This window comes from Manis pentadactyla, chromosome 14 (assembly GCF_030020395.1).
Source record: "Manis pentadactyla isolate mManPen7 chromosome 14, mManPen7.hap1, whole genome shotgun sequence".
Taxonomy (NCBI): Eukaryota; Metazoa; Chordata; class Mammalia; order Pholidota; family Manidae; genus Manis; species Manis pentadactyla.
The window spans coordinates 60,959,925-60,980,702 of record NC_080032.1 but is presented as its reverse complement, the minus strand read 5'-3'; the positions used below and the strand labels follow the sequence as shown (position 1 = coordinate 60,980,702).

The following is a 20,778-nucleotide window of genomic DNA, read 5'->3' as shown; positions in this document are numbered from 1 at the left end:
GCAGGCCCCAGCAATGGAGGCTCTGCTCCAGGAAGACTGCACTTTTGGACCCTGAAATGGAATGGCAGATCATTTTCAGAGGTCACAAGTGTTTGTCTCCTTTCGATTTTTTTTTGTCAGCCAGTTAAAAATGTAGAAACCATTCTTAGCTACCAGGCTATCCAAAAAGTGGGAGTCATTGGGTGGGTTGGATATGGCCAAACCCTGTTCTCATACTTTATCCCGTTTTATTTTCATCAAAGCTCTAATTGCTTCCTGTTCTTTTCTTGCTGCTTCTTATCAGCCTCCCCCACTAGAATGGCAAGTCCGTAAGAGCAAAGAATTCATCCTTTTTCCCAGCCCCTCAGCATCGAGAACACTGCTTGGCAAACAGTATGTGCTCAGTACATGTTTGCTGTGTGTCAGCATGACGGCTGAGCCATACCAGCCACCCACACCCCGAATCGCTGCCAGCAGTGCCCGGGACGACCAGCCTCGGATGCTAGTGATGGCACTCCCAGCCCTGCTCTTCTCTCACCCTTTCCCTGTTTGCTGGCTCCTTTCCCTTTCCTTCTGTTCCTCCATCCCAAACTGCAAGCCTGTCTATGGTGCCCAGGGTGCCCCACAAACCTGGGCCACAGAAAATACACAAAGGCCACCTGGCCTCCACACTCCCAGACCTAAAGATGAGGGAATGGCGTCAGGCTGCTGGTCCAGCCTTGGACTGAGACTGTGACCACAGGCCCTGTTGAGGTAGACAGGGACAGAAGTGGGGAGTATTTGCTTCAGGTAAACAGGGCTTCAGATTATGTCCCTCAGACCCTGAAACCAGGCAGAACGAATGCAGTGCGACAGCTAATGCGGGTCAGGGTTCGGTAGTGTTTGCGGACTGGATGGGATATTCACAAGCATTGCAGCTTTTCAGCATGATGTCATGGGACTTGTGGTGCCAAAGAAGAAGCCATCCCTCACCAATGTCCAGAACATAGGATTCCTTGGGAGAACTCCCCAAGTGGGCACAGGGCACCAGCCTGTGCTGCCACATCGATGGCATACAGTCCTTTAAGCTCACCCAACACCCTGTTTGAACATATGCAGAAGCCACCGACCGCCAGTGATCGATTTCTTTCTTCCCAGGGGGAGAAAGGAGGTGCTGACAAGCAGATGTGTACCCCATGACCTGGCAGCCGCCCTGCCCGATGCGAATTAATCAAGGGGCTGATCAATAAGGTCATTCTGGTTAGCAAGCCAGTCCTGTGGGCCCGCTCACTCCTAGGTCAAGGGCTGAAATCAACTTCCTATGATGCCAAGTGAGAGACCGCATCCCACCAGTGCCTGGATCTCTTGACCTGACTGCTTTTCAAATCCAATGGTTTTTGTGACCGTTTGTTTCTATTAAGTCCCTAATGCTATGTTTTTAAAATACAGCAGTGCTCACGGAACCTGGTGTCAGAACCGCCCCACTTAGGAGGTGGTAAGGAATTTATGTAACCCAGATGCAGCCAAGGACTTGTTCTCTGATGGCCCAGTGTCACGGTCTGGGACTTGACCTTGTGTTTGCCGGCAACTCAAGGGCTTCCTGTTCCCGCAGGGGCCTGGGCTGGCTGGGCGGGCAGCTCTCGGCGGCTCTGAGCTCCGGCTCCCGCTGGCCTGGCTCTTTCCATGGCTCCAGTTTGCAGTTTTTCTGCTCTATTGACAGATGAGATGCTTTTATTTCTGTAAAAAGAAATGACTCACAAGGGCCTGTGTGTAGGTAGCTGACTTTACTGAAGATTTGGAGAGACAAAGGGGGTTTACATAGCAAAAATACAAAAACTTAAACTTGAATATTAGACATCCATGAGCTTAAAAAGACCCTTTGCCATTTCCACCAGCGGGCTCCAGCCTTCCGAAAAGGTACTGGACCAAACCTCTCCCTGACCTTTCTCAGGAAGTAAACAAAAACCAAATTCCGACGTTTCTTGTTCAGAGTGGCTTCACCCACCATTCGTCCAGTCCTCCCTTTCAAACCTTCCCTGGGGACTCTGTCTCACCCACATAGGCCACAGAATTATTTTCCCAGTTAGGAACTTCCTTCCATTTCTGATAAGGGGTGAGGATGAAAGTCAAGTGCGTGTGTTCTGGGGGTGGGAGAGCTGGGTCAGGGCAGGCTTTACACGCCCAGCTGCCCAGCTCTCTGAGGGCGCACCGGGAGCCCAGTCCGGCACCCCCCTTCATGCTCACAGCCACCCTCCTTCCTTCCAACAGCAGCTGGAAGTCGAAGCCCCATTATCCCCACTTCACAGATGCGGCCACGAAGGCTAAGTCATTTGCCCAAGACCACACTTGTAAGAAGCCAGTTCAGCCCTCGATCAGCCCCACTCCAGGGTTGAAGTCCTTAAGACCAACTGATGTAGATTTAACTCTTTGGGGAAAAGCTTTTCGTTTGCATTCTGGGAGCTCACATATGGATAAAGAAGGGGTCAAACAGTGACCACTGGTGTCACTGTCCCTGAGGTAAAACCAAATGCACTGCCGCTGTCCCTCACCTCCCTGCTCTGTGCAGTGTGGCTCAGGTGAGCCTGAACCTGGCCCAGCCCTGCCAGGTGTCAGGGGCTCCCTGCTGCCACACCACTGCTCACAAGGGATGCCCGCCCTTCAGCTCCAGTCACTACACAGCCCACTGTCCTCTGAACCTGCCCACTGGGGAGAGGGAGCGAGTGCTGGACCAAGCACCCCAAATGTGGGGGCCTGAGCCAGGAAGCCCCTTGGCTGCCCCTTGGTCCTCACGCCACCAGCTTCAGTCCTGAAAGGGCAGAGCCTGTGTCTGCATACGCATGCACATAAGCAGGCACACACCCCAAGTCCCTTCTGGTGGGTTTCTCTCTCATTAGGAAGTCATCCCACCCTATGGGATGTCTCTGGTGGCCCCTGGGCACAGTGTGCTCAGTCAACATCAGACTCCATGGGATAGGCGGTCCGTTCCCACGTCCCCATCTCAACAATGTGGCTGCTGGCCCTATGTGGTGACAGAAGGGCAAGGGGCTCAGGGACCCCTCTCACCTTCCAGGCCCAAATGGTGTGGATCGCACTGCCTTGTACACATGCACTCATTCATCAAATGGTTCCCGGGCACCTGCTATGTTCCAGAACACCACGTTCAGTTTACAGAACCAGGAAATCCATAGCCTCCACCCACAGACAGTGAGTCTGGGAGGAGAGACAGGCTGAGCAGACAGTCACACGTGCTTCTCTGCAGTTCATGGCAATCCCAGAGTTTTCTAAAATCAGATAAAAAAGACTCCCTGGATTAACACACTTCCAAGATCTCCCTTCACATGGAATAAAATCCACAGTCCTTATCAAGTGAGGGGCTGTTGGCCTGCAGAGGGAGCTGGATGGCCGGCTGCCCCTCACCTGGCCGGCTGTCCCCCACTGGCTGGCTGCCCCCACCTGTCCGGCTGGCTGGGCAGGAGGAGCCCCTGCCTGCCTCCACAGCTCCCCGCTCATCTCTCCTTATTCCCGACACTCGCTCCTCTCTGTGCCTGGGACATGCCAGCCACCCTCCTGCCTCTCCTAAGAAGGCCTTCTTTCGCCCTCCCCAGGCTGTATAGGGAGGCTTCCCAGTGACCCTCAACCTCTGCACCCTCATTTCCTGACATATCACAGGCTGCATGGCCTGTTTACCCACTTGTTTACTCTTTCTTCCTCAGTAAAATGTAAGCTCCCCAAGGGCCTCATCTGTCTTGGTCATCGATACATTCCCAGCACCCGGCACAAAGCAGAAGTTAAGTAAGTATCCGCGAAGTGAATGAATAGAGGCAGTGATATGCCAAGCAAGTGAGTTCCCCTCTCTGTGCCCCACTTTCCTCATCTGTAAAATGGGGAGAGCACAGAACCTAGCAGGAGAGGATGAAAAGAGACAACAGGACACCTGTGTTCTGGCACCAGGTTAACAGGTGCTCCAAACTATCATGGGTGGAAATGCTTCTGCCACACGAGGGCAGGAGTGACTAGCCTCGGCCCTTGAGAATGGGCAACCACCTTCCAGGGAGAGCGGGGTGGGTGATGCTGGCCGGATCGTGTGAAACAGAGGCCAAAAGGCAGGGGGAGGTGCTGGGAAGGGTACACAATTCAGAGCACAGGTGAGGGTTAGGAGGCAGATTGGGCCAGGCCTCCTGCCCATCCTCCAAGTCTGCACACCAGGGGGAGAGGACATCCCGTCTGCATTCTCCATGGCTGACTAGTCTGGAATTTATGCTGTAGGTAAGTCACTCTCCGTTAGGCCTCTGAGGTCAGTTCATAAAGAGAAGGGAAAGCTCAGCCCACACCTGGCCCAGCAGGATCTGCACTGACTCCCTCCCACCTGCAACACAAGATCACCTCATGAACGTGTGCATCCCAGCCATGGCCAGGGGGCGGCTCACACGTCCTTCAGAAGCATTTGTCTGAAGGTTCAGTCAAGCAAGAAGGGCAGGCTTCGTGAGCAGCCCCCATCCAAACAGGCCCAGCCCCAGGAATAGGGGAGGGGAGAACGGCAAGGGGAGATGGCGAGGACTGTGATGCTGGGGTGGGGGCTGGGGGAGCCTTATACAAACACACCTGCACACATGAGCACATGCCACCCGCCCGGGGACCCGGGGCCCCATGCCCCGTCTCCACGGCACATCCCGTGAGAGCCATTTCCACAGGTAGTGGAGCTGAGCAGCTCAGCACGAGGTTTGCAGGGGCCCAGAGTGTGTGGTTCAGGCTGCTCTGGGGTGAAGAGAGGAGTGTGGCCGTGGAGGATGGTGCACATGGGGCAGTGGGCTTCTCCCCCCCATCCGAACGCTGCCAGCCTTCTTCCTGTCTGCTCCTCTGAACGCTGCCCACCCTTTACCGGACCGCCTCTCAACTGTGACACCCTCCCTGGATCTCCCACAGCCTGCCCTCTCCCATCTCTGAATTCCAGCCACTCCGAGGACCCACCAGCCTCACTCAGGAGTTTTCCAACCTGACTCCTTAGATGGCCAGCTCCTCTCTTCATAATAATTTATATTCACTGAACACACTGATGTGCTCGGCACTAGGCTAGGCACTCTACATATACGAGGTAGGTACTATTATCATACCCATTTTACAGATGGGGAAACTGAGGCACAGTGAAAGTAGGTGACTTGCCCCAAGGTCACACAGCTAGTCAGCAGCTGAGAACCAGGATTCCAATCCCAGCAGTCTGACTCCAGAGCTCTTGCTCCTAACCACCACTCCATAACACCTCCTAGGTGCCATCTTCCTCTCTGTATTCCCATACATGTCCTGCAGAGCTGGGCACACAGTGAACCTGCAGCTCCCCTTGACCCCAGATTCCCGGAGTTGTCTCACGTCAGGGATACCAGAAAGCCACTAGGTGGCAGCAAAGACTCAGGCCGCGTGGCCCTGCGGGAGGGTAGCCCTAAGGCAGGAAGTCGTTTATGCCTGTTGCCCCAGCACTTCACAGACTCTCCCCTCCCTGAGAGGCCTCCCAAGGTCGGTGCCATTGCCTTCCCCCTTTCCAGGCGAGATAGGACACTAAGGCTCAAAAAGTGGACAAATTCGCCCAAGGTTAGACAGCCAGGAGCAGTGGGGCTGAAGCCAGGCCTGCGGAAACCTAGAGTGCATGCCAGTTCTCGGAAGCAATGACCCAGGGGACCCCTCGAGGCCCAGAGGGGGTCCCACCCCCCTTCTCCTCCACCCCCAGGGAACACAGACTATCTGGGGCAGCAGTGGAAGGCCTGCCCCGGCTCCAGGCGGGCTGAGCTGAGACTCACAGAAGGCACAGCTGGGGGTCGCAGAGGCCACGGGTCCACCACAGGCCTTTGACTGCCCTCCTCGGCCTTCATGACACTGCGTGACGCCAGCCTCACCCCCGAAAAGCGGCAGGCTGGCTCAGCTCGGCCACGCCTGCCCTCCCCATCTCGAGCTGCTCTGGCCTGGAACCAGTCGCCCCAAGCAGCCGGCGTGGCCCTGAGATCCATGCCCACTGGAGACAGATGAAAGTTGCTTAAAGAGCTCTGACCATGTGCCCTTCAACCTTACAACTGTTACCACCACCTCACTAAAACCCGCACCCTGGGCTGGGCCAGGCCTCCCCGTGACTGTCCTGGGGCGATGGCTGTGGAGGGGCCCAGGTGGGCACATGCATGGGCACGCACAGGACGGGGTCCTGTGTGCCCATCCTTGGGCCTCCCGGCATGGCCGGCAGAGTGCAGCACAGGGACCATCCGCCTCATGCTTCAGCGTCTGGCGACATGGACAGCTGAGTCCACCGGGGCACTGGCTTCAGAACTGCTGGGATGCGTCTGGGGCTGCTTCTGGCCTGCTTCCCAGGCTGCCCCCTTCTCCCACAGTCCCTCCTGAGGCCCACACCAGTCAGGCCCTCTAAAGTCACAACACCCCGCGTTTATCTGGGCTCGGGCACTGCAGGTTCAGGCAGTTTGTTCCTGGGCAGGAAGGGTCACGACCTCTCAGCAACTGTGGCCCTTCAGGGGCTGTCCCTGCAGGTCCCCTCCCCATGTCCCTGCACACATGATGTCTCCCCCCCTCCCTGCTCCCCGTGTCTCTTATTCTTTCACCAGCCGGTAGATGTGGTGCTGGGCCCCGTGCTCACTGGCTGACACCTCAAAGACATAGGCAATGCACAGCAAGGTCTCCTGGGTGTCTCTGTTGGTGACCACCTGCAGGTAAGGGAAAAGAGGATGGTCAAAGCCCCAGAAGCAAGCCCGCCACTGCCCTACCACCCACCGGCTCCCGCCAGCCACCTGCAGGATGGTGAAGTTCTCCAGCACGCTGTTCATCATATACTTCTCTGGCAGGTGCTTCAGCTTGTGGATGAAGTTGATCATGTACTCACAGAGCGGAGACCGGTGGATGCGGTATGAGTAGTGGCCATTCTCATAGCGGGCATACTCTGTCTGCAGGACCCAGGGGACAGCAGGGGCTTAGAATCTCTTTTGACCATGTGCAGCCCAGGTCTAAGTCCACAGGGAAGCTCCGAGACCCACTGGCTCTTATGTGGGAAGAAAAGGAAGGAGGCCTGGTTGAGAAGAGAGCCTGCCTCCTCCCTCAGGGACAGGCAGAAACCGGGGATCAGAGAAGGGAGCTTAAAGATGGAAGAGGGGCAGCACTGGGCACTGGGAGAAAGTGACGGCCCAACCCTGGCTGCACAGAGTGCCTGGGGACCCCTGAACTTGACGGCTGTGTTGCTTTGATGTTGCTTTCCTGGTGCCACAACTGTGTGCTCTAGGTGTGTAAGATGCTGCCTTTGGAGGAGCTGGGGGAGGCGTCCATGGGATTACGATCACATACGGATCCACAATTATCTCAAAATAAAAGTGTGATTTAAATAAATAGCTTGGCAGGCTGTTTACAAGCCACTATCACCCAGATTCCTCCCTAGAGGCTGGGTTAAGTGCTGGGGAGTGGGTCGCCACTAGTGTGTTTCCAAAGTTCCCAGGTGATGGACGGCGTGGCCAGGGCTGAGCAGTGGGATGGGGGACTGTCTTCCCGGGTGCTAGCCCGGCACATGGTTGTGGTGGACATGAGGTGAGTTACTGATAACCGAGAGACTGGGAGGGTAAGACTTCCATGAATTCAGACAAATACGGGGAAAGAGATGAGGACAGGGATGAAGATGAGCCCAAATTGGTGGAAAGGTCCAGCGTTAACAGGTGCCCCAGATGGCCTCCTACCTCCACCTTCTCTACCACTTGCTTGCCGAAAGAGCAGACCTTGGTGGAGCAGGTGATTATCATGTTCTCAGGACTCTCGTACTGGCTGGAGACCCCATAGAAGGAGCTGCCTTCATCCTCGATATTGGTGTTGAGGTCTGCCTGGAGGGAGACATGGGGAGGACAAGAAGCATACAGATAAGTCAGCAGGGGCCTACTGGGGGCAGAGCCAAGGAGACGTCTGGGGCTACAGTCCAGGGTCTAAGGCCAAGAAGCAACTGGAGGGCTTAAAAAGAGCTTGGACAACAGGATCTTGGAAAGTTTCCTCCTTCTACACATCCAGGCCTGGTATAAAATCAGGGTGTGTTGCCTAAACAATGGAAAATAAATCCTGGGTCCTGCATTAGTTTCAGGCCACAGCTGCTCACTCAGGTAGCAACATATCCATCAGGTAGGGCCCTAGATTTTATCTATAGGACTTCAGGTGTTACAGTCTAAGGCTCTGTCCTTACTAAATTGCAAACACCTGAATATATCAGTCATTTCTATTTTAGTATAACTTAATGTATCACATCCTTTCCAGAGTCAATTTTGATGATGAAGAAAGCAGGAGGATAGAAAGCGAGAATGGAAGGCTAGAACAGGGGGAGTAGGAGGGGAGGCTGGGACTCCACTATTCCTCATCCTCTGGTCCAGCAGGTCACCGGCCCCTGCCAATGCTCTGGGGGATGGCCTCTTGCCCATCTTGATGGCATTGTTGAGTCTTGTCACCCTTGGCTACTTTACATTTCTGGTTCAGCCTCCAGTCTCCTGACACTAGTCTTCCCTTTGGTTCATTCTAGCTGCTCTGAGAGTTCTCTTCAAAAATACAAGTCTGACTGTACCACGCTGTGGTTAAAACCCTCTCACTCGGCCCCTTTGCTACAAGAGAACATGAGTCTCACTCCCCAGCCTGGCTCACGAGCCCCTGGTCCCCTCTACCAGCTTCTCCACAGTCCCCAAACAACCTGTCTTCCCGCCCCTACTGAAAGCATAGCCTAGAACACCTCCTGCTGGATGTGAAGTTGATTTGAAATTTCCCTTTTAGAAAAGGTGGAATCAAACCAGGATTTTCACACCCGTTCCCTGGGAGAGGGGTCAGGGAGGATTTGATCAATTTGATCAGTGAAGCTCCCCATCCATAGGCCTTGTCCGAGGCCATGCAGCTGGCAGTGACAGGCCCCAGAAATTCAGGCTACAGTGACTGTCCCAAACAGCCACAGGAGAGGAAGGGAGGCACAGGACTCCAGTGCCTCGGAGACGATGAAGACGAGACTGTATTTATGAAGCCCTAGGCCACTTGGGGTCCCCATCCCCAGAGCTCAGGCTCCATGTTGAATCGTCCTGTCTGAGCCCGGGGTGCTAACAGAGCAATTGAAGACTCAGAAGATGTGCACAGACTACAGAAGCCTTATTCTTAGGGCAAAGTCTCTCCTCCCCCACACACAACTAGTCCTAAATCACTACCAAGCTGGATCCAGAGTACAGCTCTATAAATGTAGGGGAGAGCCCCAGACCAGAACTCTAGGAAGGTTCTGGCACCGCTAAGCCAGGCACCAGGCAGTTCCGTTATTGGCCTCCAGAGGGCGCTCGGACATTATTTTCCTTTCCTTTGGCGAAAGGTTCTCAGAGCAAGAATGCTCCCTAGCTTAGGCAGGCGGGCGTTGAATGTCTAATGGCACAATAGAAATGTTATGTAGCCACAAAAAATGTTGAGAAGGACTTGAATTTTCCACAGTGAATTGACTACGACATATTATTGAGTGGGGAAAAGAAAATCTGGTTCTGGAACAGAATGATGATGTGTTACTTCTATGATGAGGGAAAAAAACGCTGTTTTCATGTTGAAATAGAATGGTGTAAGTTTTACTGTGCTCTGCAATGGCTTTAATGATGCTACTAGCAAGAGAGAAAAAAGAAATCATGCTACACTCACATCAATACTCAGCCTCTGAAATAAACAGCAGTGTTGTAAATACCTCCATCCCACCCCTGGCTGGCCTCGGGCTGCCCACTCTGTGGTGGGGGTGCAGAAGGCAGGTTCAGGGACCCGAATCTGCCTAAACAGACTTAGCCAGGCCTCCGGTGGGCTGGGAATGAATTGCAGCTGTGACTGGCCCACAGCCTTACAGTTAAGTACTAGGTGAATGGGCACCAAAATCTGGCTTTCTGTCTCGTATTTTCTCTACTAAGTCATATGCTCCTCCTGGGACACCAAGTTTGTCCGACTTAAAAGGGCCTGTGGGACAGTTTGTGTGCTCAAAATATGCTGCAGCTAGAAGCACAGGGCAGAGGCATGGACTATGCCTGAGAAAGGCTGGCAGGAAACCCAGCCGCCTGGGAAGGGCAGGCACCTGAACATGGAGAGGTGGGTGGGGGGTGGCGCTGGCTGGGGGGCGAGGCCAGAGCATAAAAGTGATGCCTCTCAGGCTTTAGCCACTGCCAACCTCCTCTGATTAATGCCACCTACCACATGCCCCACCATACTCCTAAAGGTTTCTTTCAAATGCATTCATTTCTATATCTTAACTCAATTTTAAGGAATATACTCATGAAATCTGAGGTTCTATTTTTTCTAGTATACATGAAAGTAATCACTAACTATCCAAGAAGAGATGGTTATTCATGTGCCACCTGCAAGAATGCTGTGCTCAGGCAGGGCTGGCACGACCCCTCCCAGCTCCTCCCAGGATCCCTGCAGCTGTCTATCCAGCCAGCCCCTGGTCACCCTGCGCTGGCAGAATCTGTTCAGATGGCCTGGCCCCCTTCCAGATGGGAAGCCCCCTGGAAGCAAGAACAAAGTGCTTCATAGGGCTTGGACCCGCCCAGGGCAGGGGAACCTTCAATAAAGGCTGCATGCGGCTGTCAACCTCTCACCCCTGGGTAAGGAGAGAGGTCTCTTGGCCACAAGGAAGGTCCTACTATCTCCTCTTCCCTGGGAGTCCTCTGAACACCAGCTCTGCCCCCACCTCAAATACACTGGGTCTCTGGCCTCACCTGCCCCTCCAATCCCAGGGTCATCCACTAATCCTGCCTCAGCCCAGCCTGGCCAGGGGAGGGGGGCCCAGGCGGATCAGATGTTGCCTCTGCTCTCAAGGAATTTATACTAGGAGGAGAGCAAGTGGAATGAACGAGCTGAGGGTTGAGTGGTACATAGAGGAGGGTAAGGAGAGAGAGAGGCAGGAAGAGAGAGAACTCCTACAAGAGATCATCTGAAATCTGCCCGGAATCTGCCCAGGAGCCGCCCCTGCGGCTCTGCTGCACGGACCCGCAGATGCCACTGTGACTCGGAGGGCGCACTCGGGCGCCAGTCCTGTCCTCTGATCCCCGGCCTCCCACCCTCTCCTCAGCTCTTCTGCAGGCACTTCTGGCCCAGCTAGCACCTCCCCCAAACAAGCTCTGCTTCTCCCCTTTCTCAGCCTGAGAGGGACGCTGCACCCCTGTCACCCCAAGAGGCGCCCCCTCGTCCTCCTGCCCTCTGAATGCCCCGCTGCCCTCCCTCCTCCCTATTCATAGCCATGCGGGTGGGCACAGCCCAGCCTGGAGCAGGTGCGGGGGATCGGGTGACTGACAGATGAGCCCAGGCAGCCCAGCCGGTGTGGAGGCCGCGGGGCTCAGCTTCATTGTCCTGTGCTGGTATGCGCCTGGGGGAAATGTCAGGGCCGCACAGGGAACAGCAGGGCAGGATGCGAGGATGACTGGGGCCTGCTCCTGCCTCCGCGTGTCAGCTCAGCCCTGCCCTGCAGCTTCAAGGTGGGGACTGGTTAACGGCCAGCAGGGTCAGGGGTCCCCTGCCCCACCCACCTCAAGACAGAAGTGGTCTCTGCTGGCCTCACATATTCTGGGGGAGAGAGAGGGACTTCAGCTTCTCAGTCCCTGCTCCAAACCCCAAACTTCCCATTGATGGAGCACAGCCTCACAGTCAACCCCTCCTGTAGCCAGATGCCATTTCCAGCTGGAAATGATCTGTCCTGGCAGTCTGGGAACCTGTGAATTACCACCACAGTCCCACCATAACAGTACCTTTCAGTGGGAGAGGCTAAGAGGACAGGTGGGGACGGCAAAGTCCTCCCAGTCAAAGAGGGCTCTGAGCGACACCGCCATGCATGCTCCAGGCCCTGGGCAGGCACTGAGAACACTGGGCAGGAACAGAAAGGAAGGCGTTCAGGGGGTGGGGGAGGCAGCACTGTTTCCCAGCTGTGCAGCTTCCCTTCCTAACTGTCTGTGGCCAGTGTCACACCAGCTGATGGCAGGCCAGGGCACGGCCAGGCCAGGGCACAGGAGAAGAGGGTTCCAGATGGCTGGGGACACCAGGGCTGCCCATGGGACCCTGTGGTTGACCAAAAGTAGCATGGTTTGCAAAGGAGACTCTTTGCTGCACATCACAAATTTGAACTTCTCCTCTGCCTCTGCCTCCTCAGCACCGGAGGGACCAGGTGGCTGCCAAGGTACCCAGGCCGCAGCATGCCCCACCTCTGACTGTGCCCGTCCTCAGCCCGCTCAAGCCTCTGGCCTTCAGAAAGGCCCTGGCTCAGGCAAGGGACAGGGACAAGGCAGGAGCATGGCCTGTCTTCACTGTTGGCTGACTCCACACACATCAGGGGCCTCAGAGACACAGCCCCTTGCAAACCCTCAGAACAAACTGCTGGCTTTTTGGATGGAAAAACAGGGACCCAGAGAAGCCACAATTTGCTCAGGACACAGCTCGCAAGTGGCAGAACCAAGACTAGAGCCTCTACATCCAGCTCGGGCCTCACCTTACTCTCCCTTAACATCCTGCAGGAGCCCTGCTTCTGGCCCACAACACTCCCCAGACAGTGGTCACTGCCCCAGGACCCTGAGATCTGCTCTGGATTCTCCGACTTGGAGTAGGAGCTTCTGGAAGACAAGGGGTCCACAAAGCACAGGCCGTGTGCATGCACACGGTCAGAGCACAAAGGCCACACATGGAACCTGCTGATCATATGCGCTCGGCACCAACCGTCCCCTCCCTTCTCCACTTCTCCCATCCACCCGCATAGAGTGGGAAGGAAGGGGAGGCCATGGGCACAGCAGGGCTGCAGGAGGACATTCTGGCTCCTCCTCCCCACCTGCCAGCTTCGATCTACAGGCAGGACAAGCCTCCCCATTTTCTTGGAAGGCAGTCTGGGCTCCAGAGAACCCGAAGGCCTAACTCAGCAGCACCCCAAATGTCCCCATGCTGCCCCTACCTGCCATCCTGGGGACCTGGGGGCCCATTCAGGCAATGCAGAGCCTTCTCCAACAGGAGTACCAAGACCCCACACAGAGGGCACCCCAGCCACTCTGCAAGGGAGGACAGCTTAGTGTAGTGCTTCTGGGCACCTGCCCCCGAGCCATTCTGCATGGGTCTGCATCCCGGTTCTGCCACTGTGAAATGGGTGACCTTTGTAAGTCATTTTACCTCTCTGTGCCTCAGTTTTCCCTCTGTGGAATGAGGCTGTCAAGTACACCTCCTCTTGGGGATGCTGCAGGGATGAAACGTGCTAATACACATGGGACAGTGAACAGCGAGTGCGTGGTGCAATCTCCCACCAACCACCCTGACCCACCTCACAGTGTGGCTATCAGAGGAACAGTCACAGGAGAGAGGCTCGCCCTGGCTGGGCATCTCAGAGCCAGGCCCTTGCTTACTCCATGCCTCAGTTTCCCCCCCTTATGAAACAGGAGACCTAAGATGGTCCTCATCTAGATGGTGACTAGAAGAATACAGAATATTATCAACAACTAAAAGGCAGGAGCTAATGGAAAGGGCCAGAAATATGCCACCTCTCCCCTCCAGGGCAGTGTTCCCTAAATGCCTCTTGCCAACCAGGTCTCCCTTCTGACCCTAAACTGCACCCTCAGGATAGCTGAACCAGTGCTGGAAAACACCACGAATCACCTCGCTCAAGCTCCTTTTCCCAAGCTGAGACTAAGCTTGGACAGATTTGGGGGGCTGCCAGGCAGGATCACTCAGAGAGGGTGTAGGCTTCCCCAGGGGAAGGTCAGGAGCCTCCTGACACACAGCAGGAAATGGGAGCTGCCTCTGCGGGCTGCCTGCTGGCGATGCTAACTGGCAGCCTGCAGCCAAGCCTCTTGGTTCTGATTTCCATGTCCAGTGCTGGAAGGGAGAGAAAAAGTGAAGTGAGATGGTTTAAGACCTTCCTGAAAAAAAGGAGGTGGACATCCTGCCTCACACGTCACTCTCTAAAGCCAGCCTTTCTGGCTGTTGGCCTAAGAGGCGGACATCTCTGCTGGGCCTCCATCAGACCCATCTCCTGCAAGTCTGGATGGCTCATTTATCAATGAAGTACATGTCATGCTTTGCTCAAAAACCTTCAATGATGTCTCATTACCTAAGGAGAGGGAATGGCCAATATGTAGGAAATATGCCACTATCTTCCCCAGCTACACCCATGGCAGACATTACTAGTCAATCCAGAACTTTCTCCCTCTAGATCCTCCAGCCATCCTAACAATGACTCCCTTTCCATTAGAGGTGAACTCAGGTCAGAGTTCATTTTCCCGGACACCTGGTTAAAAGGGGAGACCAATCATCCAAGCAATTTCGCGATTCCCCTTCCGGAGAGCCGAGTAGAACTATACCACGGAGGCGGAAAAAAACAGAGGAGACCAAACTGACAAGAGGGCTCTGAATTCAAGGAGACTGGGGGCTGCTCAGAGACGGGAGGCATTCCGTGGAGCCCAAGGGGGCAAGAAAAAAATTACAGCCTGAGAGTGCTCTCCACGGGGTGACAAAAATCGAGCTGATGTTCCCAAGAAGAGGCTGAGCCTCTAAGGACAAGAGGGGAAGGCGCAGGACACGACACAGGGCTGACCAGGAGGCTGTGCACGGCAGGGCCAGACCTCCAGCCCACCTCCCCAGCCCCTCAGGAGAGGACCGTCTTCAGAAAGTGGTGACCATCTCCAAAGATTAAACAGGAGGGCTCGAGTTTCAGGGACACTGGGCATGTCAGGGGAGGGTGACAAGACAGGAGAACTAAGGGAAGCCTCCTAAGGGATGGTCGGGTCCCTCGCCTCTCCCCTGCCCCTTGGCTAGACTGCCAGTGACCCTGCCAGGGGCAAGTTCAAGGAGCCTGCTCTGAAGAAACTGAGCCATTTCAGAAGAAAAAAAAAAAAAACACAAGTCTAGCAAACACAGTGACATTTATTAGTTTCCTCAATAAAACAACCACCTTAAAGGGATGCCGACGAGGTGACAAGTCCTACCTTGGACACAGAGCTTCCAGTCACTGTTAAGTATGGACAAATGGTGCAAACAAGAGAAAGGATGAACTGGACTTCATCAAAATGAAAAACGTTTGTGCCTCACAGGACACTCTCAAGGATGTGAAAAGACAGACAACAGAATGGGAATGTCCACAAATCACATACGTGATAGGGGACATCTATATATAATGCATGAAGAACCCAGAACTGAATAATAAGACAGATAACCCGATTTGTGTGGGCCAAGGCCCTGAACAGACATTTCTCCAAGGAAGACATATGAATGCCCAGTAGGAACAGGGAAGTGCAAATCAAAACCATAACGACCACCACCTGAGAAGTGGTGAGGTACTGACGCCCACCACCCTAAAGCTGAGCCTTCAAAACACCACGCTAAGTGAAAGAAGTCAGTCACAAAAGACCACATACTGTGTGATTCCATGGATATGAAATGTCCAGAACAGGCAAAGCTATAGGAATAGGAAGAGATTAATGGTTGCCTAAGGCTGGGGGTATGTGGTAGGGGCTGAGGAGGGCGGTTGTTGGGTTTATTTAGGGGATGATGAAAACACTCTAAAATTGGTTGCACAATTCTGAATACACTAAAACATATTGAAATGTACACTTTAAGTAGGTAAATTATATGGTAAGTGAATTATATGGTCCTTAAAAAAAATGTGGACCAAAAACATAGCCAAGGATTATAGACATTTGAGAAAACCCTCCAACTTGAAAGACAAAGACCAAAACAGACAGAAAAAAGGACTAAAAGGAAACAATGACAAGGAAGGGAGCAGAAGAAAACCTAAAAGATAATTCTCACTTCCTCTCCCCAGAATGGTAACAGAAAAATCATAGCCATGAAACAAGATCAGGATGCAGTCAAAGGACAAGACAGAGGACTAAACAGTGTCAGGTCAAAATTAAATATTTGATAGAAGGGGCAGAAAATGCCACCATATTCCATTAATCTAATTCACCATTAACTGTGTGATGCACCATGATTTTCTGAGCCACTAAGAAAGAAAAATGCCATCAATTGAACTATGGCACACCAGCAGCTAAAAGACCCATCCATTGCCTCTCGTCACAGAAGCTTGATTTATTCAGAACGGCAATTTATTCAACCAACAGAGTACATTTTCCTGGATCCTTTGCAGCCAGGTGCAATCATACACCTAATTAAGTGTTGTGTGGGACTTGCAGGAAGGCTACACAAAGGGAGCTAAGTTGGCCTCCCCCTTTCTGATGGCTGGAATGTATGATGCCTGGAACCCCAGAGGCCACGACCTTGAGGACAGAAGCCATGTGCTGAGGATGACCAACAGAGAAGGAAAAGGTCTCTGGTGACTTCAAGGAGCTGCTGGGCCAGCCCTGGAGAGTCTTACCTCCAGATGTACTTTACTTGAAAGAAAAAAAACATTTATGTATCCTATGGTTACTGTAGTTTTTATGTAATGTACACTCAGATGTACTCTTGACTCACACAGAAGAATTAGAAGATAAAGTTAAGGAAATCTCCAAGAAAATTAGTTGAAAAATAAAGAAATGGTAAAAACCATAGAGGATAAATCCAGGAGATCCAACATCAGACTAATAGGGGTTCCTGGAAAAGAACAGAGGAAACAGAGGGAAAGAAGAAGAGTAGATTTCCCCAAATTAAGAGACATGATTAAAAGTGCCTACCAAGTTCCTGGCTCAGAGAAAGCAGAACACACATATTCAAAGCTCACCAAAGTGAAATATAAGAACTTCAGGGAGGGGAAGGAAATGCAAAACTTCCAGACACAAAAAAAAATCACAACAAGTTACATAACCAAGGATAGAGAATCAGAATGCTATCAGACTGCTTATGTTAGAAGGAAGTGAAGCACTGCATTAAAAAATGATTCTTAAAAATCGTGTCTAGGGTAAACCATTTATGATCGAGATTCTATACCAGTCCAACTATCCATCAAGTACAAAAAAATGACATTCAAACAGGCAAAGACTTGGAACATTTATCTACCATGCATCTCTTCTTAGGAAGGTACTAGAGAATGTGTTCCAGCCAAATGAGAAGGGGAGAGGGGAGGTCACCAAAACAGAGAGAACCATGAGCTCTAGGAAACTGTAGATTCAATACATAGGAGAGCAGTAAAAGCAGGCTCCTGGATGACAATGGCAGAGCAGGTCTGGAGAACAACTCATTCAGAATGAGCAGAAGATCCCCAGGAGAAAGGGGGAACTGATAAATCAACTTATAGGTTTGAGGAGCTGGGGAAAACCTTTTTTTTTTTTTCAATTTTATATGGTGGTTATGATGGAGCAATTTATAAATTTTTAATATTAGATTTATTCAGAAATATGCAAGTGAGAAAGTAATTTATTTGTAGGAAAAAAAGTACAAGAAATGAAATGTAATCATAGTATGTCATCACATAATAAGCATAATTCTTGGTTCTCTGGTGGTCAATTTACATTGTCAAAAAATGTAAATGTCATGTTGCTTTTATTAAAGTCTGTAATGATGAGACGGCAAGTGATGTGATATGACTCAGGTCTTCCTACTATTATGGAATACACAATGTCTTAGTCGTGACATCAAAGTACGGCAATATAAGCTTATGATTCTGAACTAAGGAGACAAAACCCAGAATAAGCAGCAAAAATTTATACTGCCTCTGGGGACTGGACTGGGGCTGGGGAGGAGGGAGGCAAAAATCTGATGCTTTTCATTATAAGCCTCTTGGGATTAATTAATATCTATGAACACACACTGATTTAAAAATTAGATAAAGTAAAAGAAAATGTTACCTACTTTTTTATCCCAGCAAAGATTAAAACCCAGACTTAAGTATGATCAGGACCTCCTTCCAGGGTCTAACTCACCTTCCCAGTTTAAGTTCCATCATTTGCTCTCAGACACTCATACCATGACCTTCCCCACTGGAGCTCACTTCCTTGGGCCTCCCCAGGCTCTGCCTAATAATCCCTGGAGGCGCAGAGCACGCTTCCCTCCTCCTTGCAGACAAGCTGTCTTACAGAATGTAGAAACTGAGCATCTTAAAGATCAGGGGTCCCAGTCTCAGGCCCAGCACCTGTCTTGCTGGAGAGAGCCAGCCCATGGGCTTGACGGGGACCAGAACTGGGCATGGACTTCCCAGCAAGGGCCTGTAAGCCACCTGGAATTTATATAAACTTTTGTGTGAATATGCCTATTTCTAGGAAAAGTAAAGCTTTCAGATCAAAGTGGTCTGTGACCATATAAAAGGGTCTCTGGGCAAGAGGTACTGAAAGGCTCCATCTTCAGCATGGCTGTCTCCTGGGCACCCACAGGGTGCTGGCAGAGGAGCACGGGCAGAGCCTCCAGCCCAGCACCGATGCTTTGAAACTACCCAAAGGCTCCCACCTCCTCTCAGCACCAAGCCAGGATTTCTTGCACTTCCTTGTCACTGGCTTCATTTGCCCATGTCTGACCCTCTTCCCTGCATCCCTTCCCATGTGTACTGGGCCCCCCTGCCAGGCAGGCTTCCAGCACAGGCACCTTGCCTCCAGGTTTCAGAGGACGCGGCACTCATTCAGGGGTGAGTCGGGGAGGACAGTGCAGGCCACGCCTGCAGGCTGAGCTGTTTGGGAAGCTGGGTGGGTGTGGGTGCTGCATCTGCAGTGACCTGTCCCAGCCCGCCAGTCCACTCTGCAAGCCCTGTCCAGCCCAACAGCTGCCCTGCTCCGGGCCCTGAAACCAGTTCAGGGCTTGGCATCCAACGAGTCTGTGCTGGCTCTCTGCCTACCCCTCCCTCGGTATCTCCAGTGGGTCTTTTTCCAGCACTGCAGCCCCTTTGCAGCCACCATCCCCAGTCAGGAAAGGGCCCTCTCCGAGTCCAGCTGCCCCACTCCTTGGTGGGCCTCCCATCCCGGGGCGGCCATTCTGTGCGTGCTTCTCGCCTTCATGCTGGTCCCAGGTTTTCTCCATGGAAAGGGCACCTTGTGCCATTCTCCTCCTGTCCTCCTCCTCCTCCACAGACTGGGGGCTGGACAGGGCAGTGTATCAAAAGGCTTACCCAGAACTTCACGAGAAAGAAGGCATTGGAAGGTCCCCGTTCAAAGAGCTCCTTGAGTCCACCCTTTTTCTCTGGGAATTTGTCGTAGATCTGGCGGATGTCCACGGCTTCGAGGTAGGGGTCGCTGTAGCTTGGACTGGACTGGCCGATGTGCACAAACAGGTGCTTGTTGTACTGTGGAGAAGACAGCTGGTGTGAGGGGTGCGGGAGGCCACGGGCAGACAGGTCAGAGCCAGACCCCAACCATGTGGCTGGAGCAGGTCACTTTGCCTCAGGGGACCTCAGTTTCTCCACTGGTAAAATGGAGACAGTAAAAGGATGGACTGCAAAGCAACGCGGGCAGGACTGAAGCATCTGGTGCCATGCCCAGCGCCCCCTGGCAGTTGTTCATATTACTCTTCCTCCTGCCTCTCGCTAAGTATCCCCAAGTAAGGCATCTTCTGTCTTTGGGCCTTGATTAGTGTGTCTGTGATGTAAGACCACTGATCTAGGTAAGTGCTTTCAAATGGTGCTCTACTCTTAGAGGTGGGGCTGGGCTGCTTCTGTGCCCCGCACAGGCACCTTGCTACTACAACCCAAGAAAGTCTCCTTTTCTTGTATGCTCTGGGCGTCTAAGGAACAGTTTTGTTAATGGGACCCTAGGCTAAAAAACAAGTTTGAAAATGTCCAAGTGAAAAGGTCTGCAAAGTCCCCAGGCTCTGGCATCCTGTGGGTCCAGCCTCATCCAGCAGGTCAGCGCCTGTGACCTCTGCAGTTGATGCTGGCCCCCAGGACAGGGGACACCGGAGAGGATGGGTTGGGGGCAGGGCCCTGCTCCCTGCTGGTGCCCCAGAGGATGTGGGTCAGACACAGCTTCCTGTCTGCTCCTCAGAGCCCCCGGGAAAGGGTAGAATTGCTGGGGAGGAGCTGGATGGGAGGTGGGGCCTGGGAGGGGGAGCGCCTGGCCGGATGGACCCAGGCCAGGGAGGGGTGGGGAGGGGCCAATCAACTGTGGGGAAAGGGGGGGTTGGGGGGGTGGGAGGAGGAAGGAAAGTGGAGGCAATGGCGGGGGGGTGGAAGGCTGGTGGGGGAGAGGGACCCTAAGTCAACCCCAGTAGTGGAGGGCCAGGGCAGAAGGGCAGACGCAGGTGGAAAAGGGAGCCAGAGAAGGCAGAAGGTATGGGGGAAGGAGGCTCCTGGCACAGGGGAGGCAGGAGAGCTGGGCACTGGGGCCAGGACCTACCGTGTCAGGGTCCTGCTGCTGCTCCAGGAAGGCAGAGAATTCCAACATCCACAGCTTGGAGCTGGCCACGCTGCGGCCCTGCCACGGGGGTGCCGGGGGTGCTGAGGGTGAAGGGGTGGGTCCCGCAGGAGACTCAAAGCCTGCACACAGCAGGGAAGGGCATGGGGACCAGTCCATGCGCGGCCCCTGTGACAGCCTCTGTGAGGACCCTAGGCCCACCAGGGAGACCCTGTGCTGGTGAGGGCATCTCCTGCCTCCCCAAACCAGGCCTCCCCGCAGGGGTGGTGGGGAGGGGCGCAAAGCCTGGCGGAGAGGGCTCAGCCTGGTGCAGCTCAGCCCCTTGGGCCCCTGCACAGAACTACACTCAAGGAAGAGCAGATGGTGCTTGGGGCCAGGATGCCTGCGGGACGGAGGCTTCCAGAACAGCACGGCTAGGGTCCTGCCCTTGAGGAGCTGCTGGTGCAGTCTGGGAGATGGCCACACAAATCAGTTACTACAACACAAGCCTGTGAGGACAGGAAGTTTTCTGTTCAGTTCACTGTGGTCTCTCAACCCCTAGGACAGTGCCTGGCCCAGAAGAGGACCTTGATGCAGGTTT

General features: G+C 53.4%; 1 protein-coding gene across 1 annotated transcript in view; it reads right to left on the bottom strand.

Annotated features, from left to right (window-relative positions):
- Positions 1-1,722: 1,722 nt before the first annotated feature.
- Positions 1,723-20,778, bottom strand: part of TEAD4 (TEA domain transcription factor 4) — a 75,554-nt gene continuing 56,498 nt past the window's right edge. Inside the window, exons 9-13 of the mRNA XM_057491274.1 lie at positions 20,181-20,320; positions 18,959-19,132; positions 7,668-7,808; positions 6,738-6,890; positions 1,723-6,653 (exon numbers count right to left, since the gene is read on the bottom strand). Coding sequence (XP_057347257.1) covers positions 6,540-6,653; positions 6,738-6,890; positions 7,668-7,808; positions 18,959-19,132; positions 20,181-20,320 — 722 coding nt within the window. The 3' untranslated portion in view covers positions 1,723-6,539. The remainder of the gene's footprint in view (positions 6,654-6,737; positions 6,891-7,667; positions 7,809-18,958; positions 19,133-20,180; positions 20,321-20,778) is intronic.